This window comes from Schistocerca serialis, chromosome 3 (assembly GCF_023864345.2).
Source record: "Schistocerca serialis cubense isolate TAMUIC-IGC-003099 chromosome 3, iqSchSeri2.2, whole genome shotgun sequence".
NCBI classification, from domain to species: domain Eukaryota; kingdom Metazoa; phylum Arthropoda; class Insecta; order Orthoptera; family Acrididae; genus Schistocerca; species Schistocerca serialis.
The window spans coordinates 1,026,882,765-1,026,898,171 of NC_064640.1; the positions used below are offsets into that span (position 1 = coordinate 1,026,882,765).

The 15,407-nt window shown below is 39.0% G+C and overlaps 1 protein-coding gene across 1 annotated transcript in view; it reads left to right on the plus strand.

Moving 5' to 3' along the window:
- The window catches only part of LOC126471486 (2-oxoisovalerate dehydrogenase subunit alpha, mitochondrial), a 149,518-nt gene that overhangs the window by 66,147 nt on the left and 67,964 nt on the right, over nucleotides 1–15,407 (plus strand). The window contains exon 4 of the mRNA XM_050099693.1: nucleotides 14,361–14,522. Within this exon, the coding sequence (XP_049955650.1) occupies nucleotides 14,361–14,522 (162 nt within the window). The remainder of the gene's footprint in view (nucleotides 1–14,360; nucleotides 14,523–15,407) is intronic.

The following is a 15,407-nucleotide window of genomic DNA, read 5'->3' on the forward strand; positions in this document are numbered from 1 at the left end:
CGCTGAGGCTGGGTAGCACCCATGGGGAGAGCCCCTGCTCAGAGTGGCTGGCAACGTGGTGGATGACTTGCATATGACATGCATGAAGCTTTCTCCTGCTGGTGGTCATACGGCTCCAGCAGTCTCTTCAGTAGGAAAGAACTCATTCAACACAGAGATATATGAGCCCAAAATGTATCCTTCCCTAGCAGCGACATGGGAGGAACATAGGGCTAAGTTACAAGCAGAGAAATGCTTCCCGCGATACCTGCTTTGTGCAGTGAACAAGTTTGGGGAAGTTTCAGCCATCTCCAAAATGAAGAGTGGGACAGTTTTGAGTGAAACAGCATCTCCTGCCCAGTTGAGGGGGTTGCTTGGGGGTAACATTCCGGTGACTGAATATGGTTCAGGGCATCATTTTCCATTGTGACCTTCTCTTGCTGTCTGCAGCTACTCACCACCCTGGAGTGAAGGGGAGTGCACTGTCTCCGCCATGTCCATAGAGGCCATAGGACAATAGGGTTGCTGCGCTGGCCTTCACCTTGGACTTTGAGGGCAATTCGTTGCCTGAAAAGGTCAAGATGATGGTATACTGATTTTATGTGAAACTGTATATCCCCCCTCTATGTGGTGCTTCAAATGTATGAAATTCGGGCATGTGTTTTTGTTTTTGCATTGCGAAGCCAGCCCAATCTGTTGGACGACAGTTGCATGCAAATGTTCCTTGTGCTCCTCTCCCCACTGCATACCCTGCACCAGGGATCTCCAAGTGCATTCTGCGCAGAACAGTTCACCAACCTTACCTCCCCCCCCCCCCCCCCCCCACACACACACACATTTCTACTTCTTCTTGGTTTCAGCTCTGTCGTACTTGCTTACTTATATCTTGCTTACAATCAGCCTTCCCCCAGGCTTTGTCATGTGTTGTATCCTCCTTCCAAGGATTACTCCTGGTTTGATACACACAGGATGAAGGGACTGATGACCTTGCAGTTTGTTCCCTTTAACTCCAAAAACCAAGTAACCAGCCAGTCAGTCGTCCATGATATTCACCCAACCTGGCAAAATGGTTCAAATGGCTCTGAGCACTATGGGACTTAACTTCTGAGGTCATCAGTCCCCTAAACTTAGAACTACTTAAACCTAACTAACCTAAGGACATCACACACACCCATGTCCAAGGCAGGATTCGAACCTGCGACCGTAGCGGTCATGTGGTTCCAGACTGTAGTGCCTAGAACCACTCAGCCATCCCGGCCAGTCTTAACCTGGCACCGAGTAACTTTTTTTATCTATATATTCCCCAGAATGAAACCCTAGTTAAAAATCTGAAGATTTCACACAGCTGAGGAGATTCAAACAGAATCACAAGTGTTACTAAACAGGCTCATGAAAAATGTATTCCAAGGAGCTTTCAGGTCATGGAAAAACTGCTGGGAGTCGTGTATACAGTCCCAAGGAGACTATTTTGAAGGTGATGGTGATAAATAAGCTCCTGATAAAGTGTAATTTTATTTATTGGTGTTCTCCAGAAATTTTTAAGAACCATGTCTTATTTTGAAGACTGCTTTCAAAGTGAAATTAGATAGAAGTTCCACAGTGTTCATGCCCTTTCTTATACAGAGGTATATGTCCAGGATATTTCAGCCGATAAGGAAATTTACCAATGATAACTGGCATACTTTATAAATAAATTAGAATGTTACTAAGCTGAAAATAACATTATTTAATTAACTTTGTTGGTATTTCATCGTAATCACTGCAATTCTGTGAGATTTGATGTTGATGGTAGATATTAATTCCTCTGTTGCAGTGAGGCTAATATTCATGTTACTGAAGATACTTTGAAAGGCTGGGTTGCAGTTATTCCAGGACAGCATTTAGTGAGCATGATAACCTAATCCTGTTAGTAATAGATACAAAGTCAATTGATGAATAACTGTTCCAGTTGCAACAAAATTCTCTTTTTAGTTCCTGACCATTTTTTACTTTTTATGTTGAAACCGTTTCCTGCTAGGCTGTGAAACTGACATAAATGCAACCAAACATTGTACATAATAATAAAATGAGTGTACAGGGTGTTAAAAAAAGTGTTTCACATCTTGAGAGGTGGTGATACTCATCAAAATAAGAAAAATAAGTCCAATAAACATGGCTCCAGAAATGCATACTTTCTGCAATAAACACATGTTTGTAGGAGGTGTTCAACATGGCGTCCATTCATGACAACTCATCCCTCTGCCCTCCGGTGTAAGGAATGATGTGTCTTTTGAAGTATACCTTGTTGTTGTTGTTGTTCCTGCTGACATGCATTGAAGATGCGACCATATAGTGTCCGCACATTGTTGATTGGTGTGGTGTAGACAAATTCCTTCAAGTATCTCCATAACCAAAAGTCTAGGGGTTTGAGGTGTGGGGAACGAGCAGGCCAAGGCGTGGGTCCCCCTGACCAATCCAATGGTCCTGAAATATGTGCGTCAGATGTTCACACACATTGTGACAAAAGTGTGCTGGTGCGCCATCGTGTATGAACCACATTTGTATTCGTTGCTGCAGTGGCACAGACCAGCAAGGTAGGCAATACATTAATGAGAAAGTCCAGATACTGCACCCCAGTTAACCTTTCTGGTAGCACGTATTATCCTGTTAATCTATTGCCAAGTATGCCTGTGGATACATTGATTGAGAATCAGTGTTGATGCCTTCTTTCTGGAAATTCTTGGGAGGTTTACATCTGCCCATGCATGCTGGTTATGGCAATTGACAACACCATCACTTGTGAACTCTGCCTCATTAATAAATAAAATCTTTAATGTGAAAAGTGGATCTACGACAAGCTTCTGCAACAGCCATTGACAGAACTGTCATATGCCATGATGATCCTGTGGCCTTAGGGCCTGAATACGCAATTGTTCATGAAGTAACCCCCTCCCCATATAAGAGAGTGAGGCATGCCTTATGCTGCTGCTAATCATTGCACACTGGTCCCATGGGCTTCTTCCACCAAACACAGCACGTGCTCCTCCATGTTAGGTGTGCAGAGTGTTTGTGTCCTTCCAATGTCAGTCTTTTGAGGTGCAGGGGTATCTGTGTCCTTCAGATGCTGGAAAATTTTGCCAAACAGCTTATTTGAGGGCACTCTGTGCCTGGATATTTTTCAGCATAGAGGACACGGGCTTGTGGGCTACGTCCATTTGCTAAATGAGAGCAGGACATCATATCCACCATTTCACTTGTCAGGTAGTAGGCTTACATTGCTAACAAGTGGTGGAAGAGAGAAAATTTAGATGTACTACACCATTCGTATGTGCAAGCAGCTCAATAACAGTAAACACGTAAGTGAATCCACATGTAGAAGAAGGAGGTAAATCATCATGATACGTACGCAGGATTGACAGTACTGTACAATAACACACACAAACATCTGCAACAAAGTGTTGCGGAGCCCTTCTTACAAGCATGTGTTTCTCTCAGAAAGTGTTCCTTTCCAGACCATGTTTGTTGGACTTACTTTTATTGTTTCAATGAGTATTACCACCTCTCAAAGTATTTGACTGTATAAATACTTCAGATAGTAGGAATATAGGAGTTTCAACATAAAAACTTTGTTTACATATGTACACTATAGTACAGAGAAAAAGAATAAAGCTTGAAGTGTAATGGGGTGAAGAAAAGTCAAATGATTACAAAAGCAAAAGTTAGGTAGATTTAAAATTGATGTGCCCAATAATATCGTAGGAAATATGGGTCTGCCGTGATATAAAAACTGTACATTTTTATACATTAAAAGTGATGTCAAAATGTAATTCCCGTTAATACTAAAGCATTCTATGTCTTAAATTTTAAACCGCATGCTTTACCATACTAAAAGTAGTTGTTCAGATGAAGTTCTAAAATAGTTGCAATTGACTCTTGAGTCCAGATGAAGTGTGAAGTTACATCCCGTAATTTGAGCAGTCAAATGGTAGAGCACAGGGATCTGTAGAGGCTGCTAGCATGTCGTAGATGCAACATGGACTGCTTACAAGATAAGAACATGTTTTACTAAGGTGTGAATGCAGCTATGAAATTGTGGAGTGCCTTTAAAGGAAGCAATCAATAAAGGGGTGGCATATATCCAGGAAAGTAGTATTTCTTAGTGCATGCTGCTCGTGGAGTCTTTCCTCTGGATTTTTGCTGGCAGGCATAAATTTCTATTTCTTCATATATGTCTATAAAGTATCCCCTCTTTGTTGTATATAGAATTATGAGGTAGTTTTTGATACTGTGCACCATGTGATTACCTTGTATGAAGTGGGCTGAGAAGGTGGTTTTTTCCTTATGTTTTTGCTTTTTTTTAAGAGTGTGTGTGTGTGTGTGTGTGTGTGTGTGTGTGTGTGTACATTGTACGTATTTCAGAATTCTTTCCTGTTCATAGTTAATCTGATTTAGCTAGAGTCTGAGCAGTAGATTTTGTATATGCCACTCTTTTGGTATAAGTATTGTGCCATTTTGTGTTACAAGATGTAGCAGCAAAGTTTGTGATTTATAAGTGGCATGTACATTATGTTTTATAAAAAGATTGATAAATTTTTATGAAATGTGGCCATAGAAAAGAAGCAGTACAAATTGTCTTTTATTTAGTTCTTCATTGTGTGGTGATGGGTTTGTTTTAAATGTTATGAAATTATAAGTATTGTCAACTACCATGAAGTGACAGCCAGTATTCTGGGTTGTTTGTCGTAACTAATTAAGTTCTTTTTTTACTTCACCAGCTATACTCGTAGTTCAAGGAGTCTGTTTATTGCAGATCAAAAAAGATCTTTTTAAATTGAGCAGAATGACATGATGAGGCAGGAATAACAACATTGGAAGGTGTAGGTTTAATCGTGTTGTGTGCCACAGAGTAAGACAAAAATGTCAACAATGTATGATTTTGTAGTTAATTTTAGGGCGATTTGTGGAGAAGGTATTTTCCAAGTGACTGACAAAAGTATATGCAAGTGTACATGCCAATAGAGTTTAGCTAACCCATCATTTTCAAAGTTGATCTTGATTCTAAAAATAAAGTAGTTGTACTTCAGTACTATTTCCAGTGGCTCAACAGTCTCAATAATTTCCCCAGGAGGAAGTGTGTTGTGTGGAATTGCTCGTATTGCTTGACTTTGCAAATATGTACAGCAACATTCCTGTAAATGAAACAATAGCATTAATTGAAAACAGTTTGCTAATGCACAAGATACACTCCCCCAGAGCAATTATTGAAATAGGCTAATCATGACGAGGCCATTTTTCTGAAATATTGTTAGGCACATCACTTTTAAATCCATTCAACTTTTACTTCTGTAATTATTTCAACTGTGTTTCACACAGCACCGTGCGAACTGTTTTTTTTCCTTTTTCTGTTGTCACACTGTACATGTTTGAACGTAAAGTTTTTTTCATGTTGAAACTCCTACATTCCTGTTATGTAAAGCATTTAAATATTCAGTACATCATTATGCGCAACATTTAGTTGCATTTACATCTTCAGTTTCAGATTTGTTTGGAAAATGGCTTCCATTTAAAAGCCAAAACTGGTCTTGGAGTAAAATAAAGTTTTCTTCTTCTTCTTTTTTTAGCAACTGAAGCTGTTATTCATCAATTCAGTATACAGTTGTGGAGGAACAATGCTCTCCGAATGGATAAACTAATAAAATATGAAGCTTGTTGAAGAACTATCACACAATAAACATACCCTGTAACTAGTGTCTCATGTACTCTGAAAGCTATCTGCTTCACTGTAATCCTTACTGTCATTATTTTGTTGCTTAATGTGTCCACCCTGTTACTGACAAATGGTGTTTCCTCTATTCCTTGAGTGATGCACATCTTTTTTGCTTGAGTCTAAATGAAGTTGCCTTTAAGGGCAAGCAGTTTTTGTATACTTTTATTATGTATTGTGTTGTAGTTTTAATTCAAGTCCAGTTTGTCATTGAATGGTTCCTTAAAATATTCAATTTTTGTCTTGTAAACTATCATTCAGAACTCAGATTTAGTATCCTGATAGGTGTAAGTAGTTGAGACAAGGATGTGTGTGCCATGTCTAATAGGTCATGGACTTTTGATTTTGTTCCATTAGATTGATCTTTAATGATAATGTTACTGATTGCAATAATTTCATGTTACAAAAGTTTTTTGTGTGTTAAAGGTAGGCCAATACAACTTGAAAGGGATTTATGAATAGGGTAAAATTTCCTGTAGCTGCTCCCTCTGCTTTTACTATTATAAAAGACAGCTTATGAATTCCACTTCTGTTGCACATGCTTATAGATGCTGCTGTGTGCAAAATTTTTGTGTGTTCATAAATGTCTGAACCCACCCAGGTAGCCATGTATGTTAAAGCGTTGCTACTGGGACAGGGAGGTGCACCGGCTCCGAATCAAATCCATCTGGGAGAGAAATGGTGAGGGCCGGCATGCTGGCCAGCCTGGATGTGGTTTTTACGTGGGTTGCCACATCCCACAAGGTAAATACTGGGCTGGTATGTAAGTCCGCCTAAGTAACATGATTCATAAACATTTAGAAAACTTCCAGCCACTTCCACATGAGAAAACACTAAACACAGACATCTTGGATACACATATTCCATCCCTGGGGTAACGGAGTGGCAACAGCAAGAGCATTTGGTCACCACCATGCCAAATCTGTTAATATCCACACTGATCCTGTGCTGATTTGCAACAAAGGCACAGGAAAAATAAGAAGAAGAAGAAGAAGAAGAAGAAGAGGGAGAAACAGAAGTAGTTTTTAAATGTCTACCAACTTCCAATGAATGTTGCAACTATTTCTCTCTCTGAATCTTCTCTACTGTAGTAAGATGCCAGTCTAGATCTTGTAACACTTCACTTCAGTACAAGGGGTCATATGATTTCAAATAGGCAATGTCAGCCAGGTCTCAAGATTCTAATCCATCAGAGCGAATAAACAGTTAATTAACTGTACTCCTCAATACTTTAATATTCTGATGTAATAAGGATGCATGTTTCTTTCAAGCCAACCTCTCAAACTTGTTTTCTTTCTCCCTACCCTAAAAGTGGTGCTCTGACACTTGCACACATTGGTACTTCATCACTCAAGACAATGCCTCTTTTTCTTAGCAGTTTGGTACTAGCCTAACCAGTTTTACTGTTGAAGTGAGTCCCATGTCTTGTTCATTCCCACATTCTGATCAAATCAACAGAAATCTCTCCAACACGTGACTTTATGCCTAAAATAATCAACCGTTATCCTGACAGGAGACCTCAGAATGTGAGGTTGATTATGGTGCCTCAGAACAGGTGTAAATTGCGCACTTTCATGTCTTGAATGCTGACACTATCTTCACCAGAGTAACTGAGTAAGGTGGCACTGTTGTTAGCACATTGTACATCCATTCAGGAGGATGACTGTTCAAATCCACATCCGGCCATTCAGAGTTACGCTTTCTGTAATTTCTCTATATCGCTTCAGGAAAATAGTGGGAGGGTTCCTTTGAAATGGCATAGACGATGATAGGACATCAAACCCCAATCTTCTTCCTTCACCAGAATACACTCTAGAGAATACTTAGGTTCTCAGTCAATAATATTTTCCAGTCTGTGCTGTGTAACCATGATGTCTTCATCTGTGAAATTTATTAACAGTGAGTCCATAGTCTCATTAATAAATGTTTATCGACCTCTCTTTATTGCAAAGGATTTGAATGTAACTGCTCTATATGACTGTTGTTCATTGTTTTCTATGGGACTTGCTGATTCTGTCTGTATTGTATTGGTTGCCTTTCAGATGTTTGATTTTCTGTTGAACTATGCTAACCAGCTGCGAACTGCGAACTGATGCACATGAATGAGAACCTTTTGAAAAAGCTCAGTATTTTATTTCCATTAGACTTGTTAGTTCAACCTTTTTTTTTTTTTTTTTTTTTTTTTTTTTTAAACAAGTCAAGTATTATATCATGCTGCTTAAGCAGTCAGTAACGAGCACTTAGTAATTAACACTCTATTGTACTACTACAAATTGGATATGAATATTGAGTACTGCTAAAGGTGAATAACATTATACGTGCATTATAATCCAGCTCAGAAGATGGTTGAAGCCCTTATAGTTTCTAAAAACATGAGAGAGGTAATATTGATACCCGTGTTCCCAACCTGCAGAACTAAGGGCTTCATTATTCTTGCATAAGCAGCAGATTCAATATGTTAGAATAGTTTTAAAGGGAACTTTGTTATTTTTGTTGTGTTATGTAAGCAATATAAGCATTTAGCAATCACTAAATAATGACTGTGTCATAAATATGGCCTTAAGCAGTGTAAGGACAAAAAAATTAACTACCAGTTTAAGTGGGAAACTGTCATCTAGTAATGAGTGTTGGGTATGTGGGGAAGGGAAAAATCTTATATCGTTTTCATTTTCTCCAATTTTCATTTCATTCAAAAGTGTTTTGTGCGAAAAGAAACAGCCTGTCATTTACATAATTTCCAATCAACTGCAGTCTGGCCAACTTGCTACAGTGGTATGTATCAAGATCACAATAATCCAGGGAAATGAGATTTATGCCTAGGACAACATTTCAGTGAATCCTACTTCCAGCACAGGCACAGTCCATTATTGAAAGAATGCAGTGAAATGGCCCAGTGCTGCAGTTCAGGGAATGTTTTGCACCATTCTATAAGACTGTTAATTCCTGTTTACAGGCCCTCTTGTCCCATTTGGTTACAAATTGATACTCTGAATAATGATCACTTGTAAATGAGGACTGTTTCACGTGCAGGGTGTAATATCTTTCAGCAAGGCAATTGGGCAGAGCTTCAGAGGTAAATGTTCCTGCAAATAACTGGAAGAGCACACTCTTGCCCTCTTGCCTCCTCCACCCCCGCCCCCCTATATATATATATATATATATATATATATATATATATATATATATAGAGAGAGAGAGAGAGAGAGAGAGGGAAACATTCCACGTAGGAAATATATATCTAAAAACAAAGATGATGTGACTTACGAAATGAAAGTGCTGGCAGGTCGACAGACACACAAACATACACACAAACATACACACAAAATTCAAGCTTTCGCAACAAACTGTTGCCTCATCAGGAAAGAGGGAAGGAGAGGGAAAGACGAAAGGATGTGGGTTTTAAGGGAGAGGGTAAGGAGTCATTCCAATCCCGGGAGCGGAAAGACTTACCTTAGGGGGAAAAAAGGACGGGTATACACTCACACACACACACATATCCATCCACACATATACAGACACAAGCAGACATATTTAAAGACAAAGAGTTTGGTCAGAGATGTCAGTCGAGGCAGAAGTGCAGAGGCAAAGATGTTGTTGAATGACAGGTGAGGTATGAGTGGCGGCAACTTGAAATTAGCGGAGATTGAGGCCTGGTGGATAACGGGAAGAGAGGATATATTGAAGAGCAAGTTCCCATCTCCGGAGTTCGGATAGGTTGGTGTTAGTGGGAAGTATCCAGATAACCCGGACGGTGTAACACTGTGCCAAGATGTGCTGGCCGTGCACCAAGGCATGTTTAGCCACAGGGTGATCCTCATTACCAACAAACACTGTCTGCCTGTGTCCATTCATGCGAATGGACAGTTTGTTGCTGGTCATTCCCACATAGAATGCGTCACAGTGTAGGCAGGTCAGTTGGTAGATCACGTGGGTGCTTTCACACGTGGCTCTGCCTTTGATCGTGTACACCTTCCGGGTTACAGGACTGGAGTAGGTGGTGGTGGGAGGGTGCATGGGACAGGTTTTACCAACAGTTTGTTGCGAAAGCTTGAATTTTGTGTGTATGTTTGTGTTTGTTTGTGTGTCTGTCGACCTGCCAGCACTTTCATTTGGTAAGTCACATCATCTTTGTTTTTTTATATATATATATATATATATAAGGAAACATTCCACGTGGGAAAATTATATATAAAAACAAAGATGAGGTGACTTACCGAACGAAAGCGCTGGCAGGTCGATAGACACACAAACAAACACAAACATACACACAAAATTCAAGCTTTCGCAACAAACTGTTGCCTCATCAGGAAAGAGGGATTTTTGTGTAGGTGAAGGATTAGGTGGGTGAGGGCAATGGATTGTTCAGTTTGGAACTGGTATGGGGACTGATGGAAGGAAGGGTTGCAGCCAGAGATGGGAACTTTAAGTGTGAGGCCTTTGGGGGTGATGCCAAATGTCAGACAAGCCTGAGAAAATAGAATATGGGAGCGTAATCTGGCTAGGGCGAAGGCATGTTTGCGGAGGGAATGTAAGTAAAACTTAATGGGGTCGTTGTGGGGGTGTTGTGAGGGTGACATGGTATTAGAAGGTGGAAAGTGTAACATGAGGTGAAATGAAAATGAAAATAAAAATATATGGGGAGAGATAAAGGTGAACCGGAAAGTAACTGGAGATCTGGAATGAAAAAAGGCGAAAAGGTGTTGGTTACAGCTGGGCTATGTTGGACTTGGGTTGGTAGACAATGATGTGCATAAAAGTTAGGTGGTTGTGTTGCCGCCAAAACACGTTAAAGGACGGAGAAATTCGGGAAAATTTCGAAAAAACTGCGTGTAGTGTATTAAAAGGAGTGGTATTGTGGTGGCAGATTATGAAAATGAGGCTAACAATTGTCTGACGAAGAAATAATGGCGTTAAAACCTGTGGGAAGCGGCTAAAAATGATCAGTGATGTGGGAGAAACGGAAATGGAAATAAAGCGAAAGTTATTAGAACTGGCCGAAATGGTTGTTTAAAAGGTGAAAGGAGCTGTTTGTGAACTAGAAACGTTGGATATTATAGCGGCGGTAGTGCTGAAAGCGGCAAAAAAATTTTTTTGGTTATGGTTTGGAAGTGGGTTACGTATTATTGAGTATATATATAGGCGGGATAAAATAGTATAGCAGATTACGGTAAAAAGGAGAAGGTGAATACAAAGTGAAACTACTGGCAAAAACAGAAAGAGGAAAATAAGACGACAGAAAAGATTTCGAAATGCAACAGTGACAATAACAAACGTAATTGTTGGATTCAAATTAATGATACCAATATAATAGAAGGAAACATTCCACGTGGGAAAAATTATATATATATATATATCTCGGAGCTTAACTCGGCAAAAATCTTAAGGACCACATTGATTCTTAAATCTACTGAGTGAATTTTGTGCTCTAGGAAACACTGAATAGCAAGGCTCAAAACACCCATGGAGACCTGTTGCACTAGGTCTACCTTCAAGTCATTTACTTGCTGTGTGTACTGAAATGACTTGTACTATTCATGTTGGCAGGTGGTCATAATAATGTGACGACACTCTTTCAAGTTGTTAAAATCATTTGTGGTTTTTGTGTGTTTAAAAATAGGCCTTTAAATGGTGCACAGTGCCTTTCTTGCAGCTTTTCTCCACATCTGTAATGCTTTGATTGCTCATACTGAGATTTTTTGAATGCTGACACTGCTACTTGGTCAATATATGGGATTTTCAGTGATGGACAAGCATTACATTGTATTTGTTAATATTTAGAGTTTGAGAAATGTTATTTTCTTCCTAGAGAAGTTTTATTTGCCCAAATCAATTTGGGAGTAACTCTTTGAAGACACACCAGTCTAACATCATATATCATATAATAAAATAATACTTGTGGTAAACACTCACAAAAGTTTCAAGGTATTGCTTGCTGTGTCTGTATTGACAGCTGATAGCATGCTGCTTGTCAGTGTGTCATCTTCAAATAGTTGCTCGCAAATATGTGTATGACTAAATGACAGTACACTACATTGAGTGGCACAATGGCTGTGTATGTAGATAATTTGAAGATGTGTGTGTGTGTGTGTGTGTGTGTGTGTGTGTGTGTGTGTGTGTGTGTGTGTATTGTAATCTGGGCAAATAAAACTTCTGTAGTAAGAAGAGTACATTTTTCAAAATCGGAGATAATTTTCCTGCTGACAGTGTCAGATAACCATCTAGAGTTTGATTTTTGCAAATAAATTCTATACACTAAAATAAATTTCAGGAAAAGCTACCTCTTTATGACTGACATAATTGTCTGTGGTCCATATTGGCAAGCTGCTGACTTAGAAAGCTGCTAAAATAACGATCAGAGTTATTTATATATATTGTAAACAGAAGCAGCTTCACTGAGGTATGCAGGAAGCTGTAATTATTTTAGACTATGATTCTGTGGCTGCAACTGTGGACTGATTTTTGCTTTACAAGAAATCTTCAAAATATTGTTCATAAGTTTTCCGAATCGTATTCATAAAATGGATTTTAAATAATAATCACTTCAAAAATGTAGTCTTCATCTGGCAGAGTTGCTTTGTGTCCTTCTCTTAAATATTTCTTACTGGCCACTGCCCCTCAGGATAATGCAATAAGGCTGAACCCAATGTATAGCCAGAGGACTTGATTGGAATTGAAATTAATCACTCAGCCAAGTTAACTGATTTTCAGCTCACCCCATGCACCTCACTTGTGCCCATGCCAATGTCATTTCAACAATGTATCTGTGGAAGTTATGCAGTTAATACATCTGAAATGTGGATTTTAATTATGAAGGTTGACAGTGACAGGCAGTGCAACATAAAATCCTGAAGACATTTTTGTGCTCCATTGTAATATGACTGTGTTCAGCATGACAGAATTTACTTGTACAAACCAGTTCCTACAGCAGATCAGAAGAATAACAGCCTGCTTGCTGGAGACTGGCAGCCAATGGGTTAATTAAGTCCTTATTGCACTCAGCATCCTCAACCACATTATCTGTCTCTTGGGGAGTAGTAGTGTGCCTCTGTTACAGTTATACAAGGCTTTCATGTGGTTGTAGTTGTATTATGGGTGTCACATGTACACATCAGCAAAATCTACTTGTCTGAAGATCGTAACTTCCACCCACCCACCCACCACAAGGGGATAAAATTGGCCCCAGATGCCTAATAGACCAACTCCCTGTTTGTTTGACTCATGGCCTGCCACTGTTCATATAACAAGAACTACTAATGATGCAATGTGTTAGGCAGATAAGTTATTTAAAAATCACCCTTGAGGGAAGGAGCAGTTTGGAATCTGCACATAGAGATTGTTGGTATGGATCAAACTTTAGTCTCTTTCACAGAGATGGTCAACTGCCACACGACATGTGTTTGCTAATCCACCACATTTATGATTCTGTTGAAAGGGATCAGAACAGAATGTCTGTCAGAATGTGTGTTGTCTAATATTCTGTTAAAGATAGTGTTCTGGTTACACGATACATATGATTCTTTATCAGTTTCCTTGTAGTAGATTTGTAACTTTCCTACACAGGATTCAGAAGTTTTTCAGTGTGATTATTGAATTCTTTGACTACTAAAACAGAAGGCAAATGGAACTGTTTGACCAAGATTTACTGTTCATCTTTGATGATTTACCTTAGTAACGTTAAGACTATTTCACATCACCAACTTCCTGGGCCTAATATCAAATGAAAATTACTGCTGTTGACAACTGATACTAACTGTGGAAGATATTACAAAAGCACCAGCTATTTCTCTCCACATGTGCTAGATGCTAGTAGGAACTGAGGCATAGGTATTCATGTTGCAGAACTGGAGTAAACTTTTGACTGGCATCCTTGATAGCTGCAAACATCGACATCTCATATGGTGACTTGCCAGTGCCCTCCCCCATTTCCCTCCCACCTTCATCCTGCTAACAGACATACTGAAGATACGTTGGTTTTCTTTTTGTTCTTAAATGCTATTTTCTTAAGGAGCACCACTATCCTCCCGACACTTGGTATCCCCTTAAGTAGTTAACATATTTACCTATGTGTGGTCACTGATGGTACTGACAGAGCATCCACCGTTAGCCAGAAGAGGAAATTCGTGGTGCATCATTTGGTATGTAGTTCACTATTATTTGTGAGCAATATTTGAGCAGCTACAGTTGCTTTTTGCGTTGACTTATTTAGCCTGACTGTTATTCTTAATTAAGTGTACAACACACTGTGAGGCACTTAAGTAAACGTGATGAGACTGTCCACCTAGTTACAACGAGTAGACAGATAACAGTTCTTTGTAAGATTCTGAAAATGTAGCAATGTACATTTATTCCCCAACCTTGGTTAGAATTTTTCCCTTTCCCTCTACCCAAGTCACCAAATCACCCCAAAATCTGCTGGTAATGGCTCAAGACAACCAAAGAGTGCAGACAGTGGGCATCTTTACTAAGATTTACATAAGATTGCACCCTACACCCTGATCAATAGATCACAAAGCCTCCACCGTATGCCATTGGCACACACAAGACATGTTCATTAATTTTCTTTCTTTCCCCAAGAGTTGCAATATTTTTTTATAATAGGAGTTTAGAACAGCATATTATTAGAGACTTTTATTTGTAGGTGTTCTTGTTTGGAGGGGTTTCTCTTTGGACGAGTTTATGAACCAGTGCTACGGGAATTGTGAAGATGGTGGTAAAGGAAGACAAATGCCAATTCATTATGGATCAAAAAGACTAAATTTTGTTACAATTTCTTCACCTCTAGCTACACAGATTCCCCAAGGTAAGACTTTGTTTCCAATATTTCATGTAGCTCATCTACTTATGCATATATTTGGCATATGATATAAAATGTTTTCAGTGAACTTACCTTGTTAATTGTGTGTAATATTCTGGGCTTTAGACGGTATGTCATTGTCTTCATCAGAAAAGCTGCTGACTGTCTAAGAGATTTGAATAATGTAGTGATGCACCTTGCAACTAGCTGTAAAAGTGATACATAATGTGCAGAATTATTATTCCATCATAGTTTGTAGAGTTTCATTTACACGTGAGTGAATGGAAGCAAACACAAAAAACCAACCATTCACAGAACTATTCATTAGTGTTCACTCTCATTCGATTGTGCCTGGGAACAAGTGTTTACTTTGGAAGGAACAGAAGAGAACATCAGAGAATGAGAATTGAAGCATGCCAATCCTTCTTGGTTTTAAAGTTGTAGTTGTGCAGACGTAACTCTATATGACACTAGTTATCATTGTGATACAAAACAGTGAGATTAAGATTATTTTTTATTATGAGCACATTGTTGCAAAGTGACATATGAAAAGAAAAACGTAGGTGTCAGTTTTCACATAAACATGAAATTAGTGACACTGCACTTAACACTCGATTGCAGCTCTAACTGCCCCATTTCAAAACTTTGAAGGTCAGTAGACAATTTTCACTTTCTCACTGCTAGTGAAAGGGAAATATTAAAGTAGGACATTAACTAGCAATGACAAATATCACCTATATAAGCGTTAGCATTTATACTCCAGTTTTAGCAAATGGGGATAACTGAACTACTCTTAAATACTTGTTTAGCATTTCAGTAGCTGCTGTATTTCAGATATTATATTATCCATTTTGGGTAGACAACACCACAGCTGTTTTTGTAAATTATGTT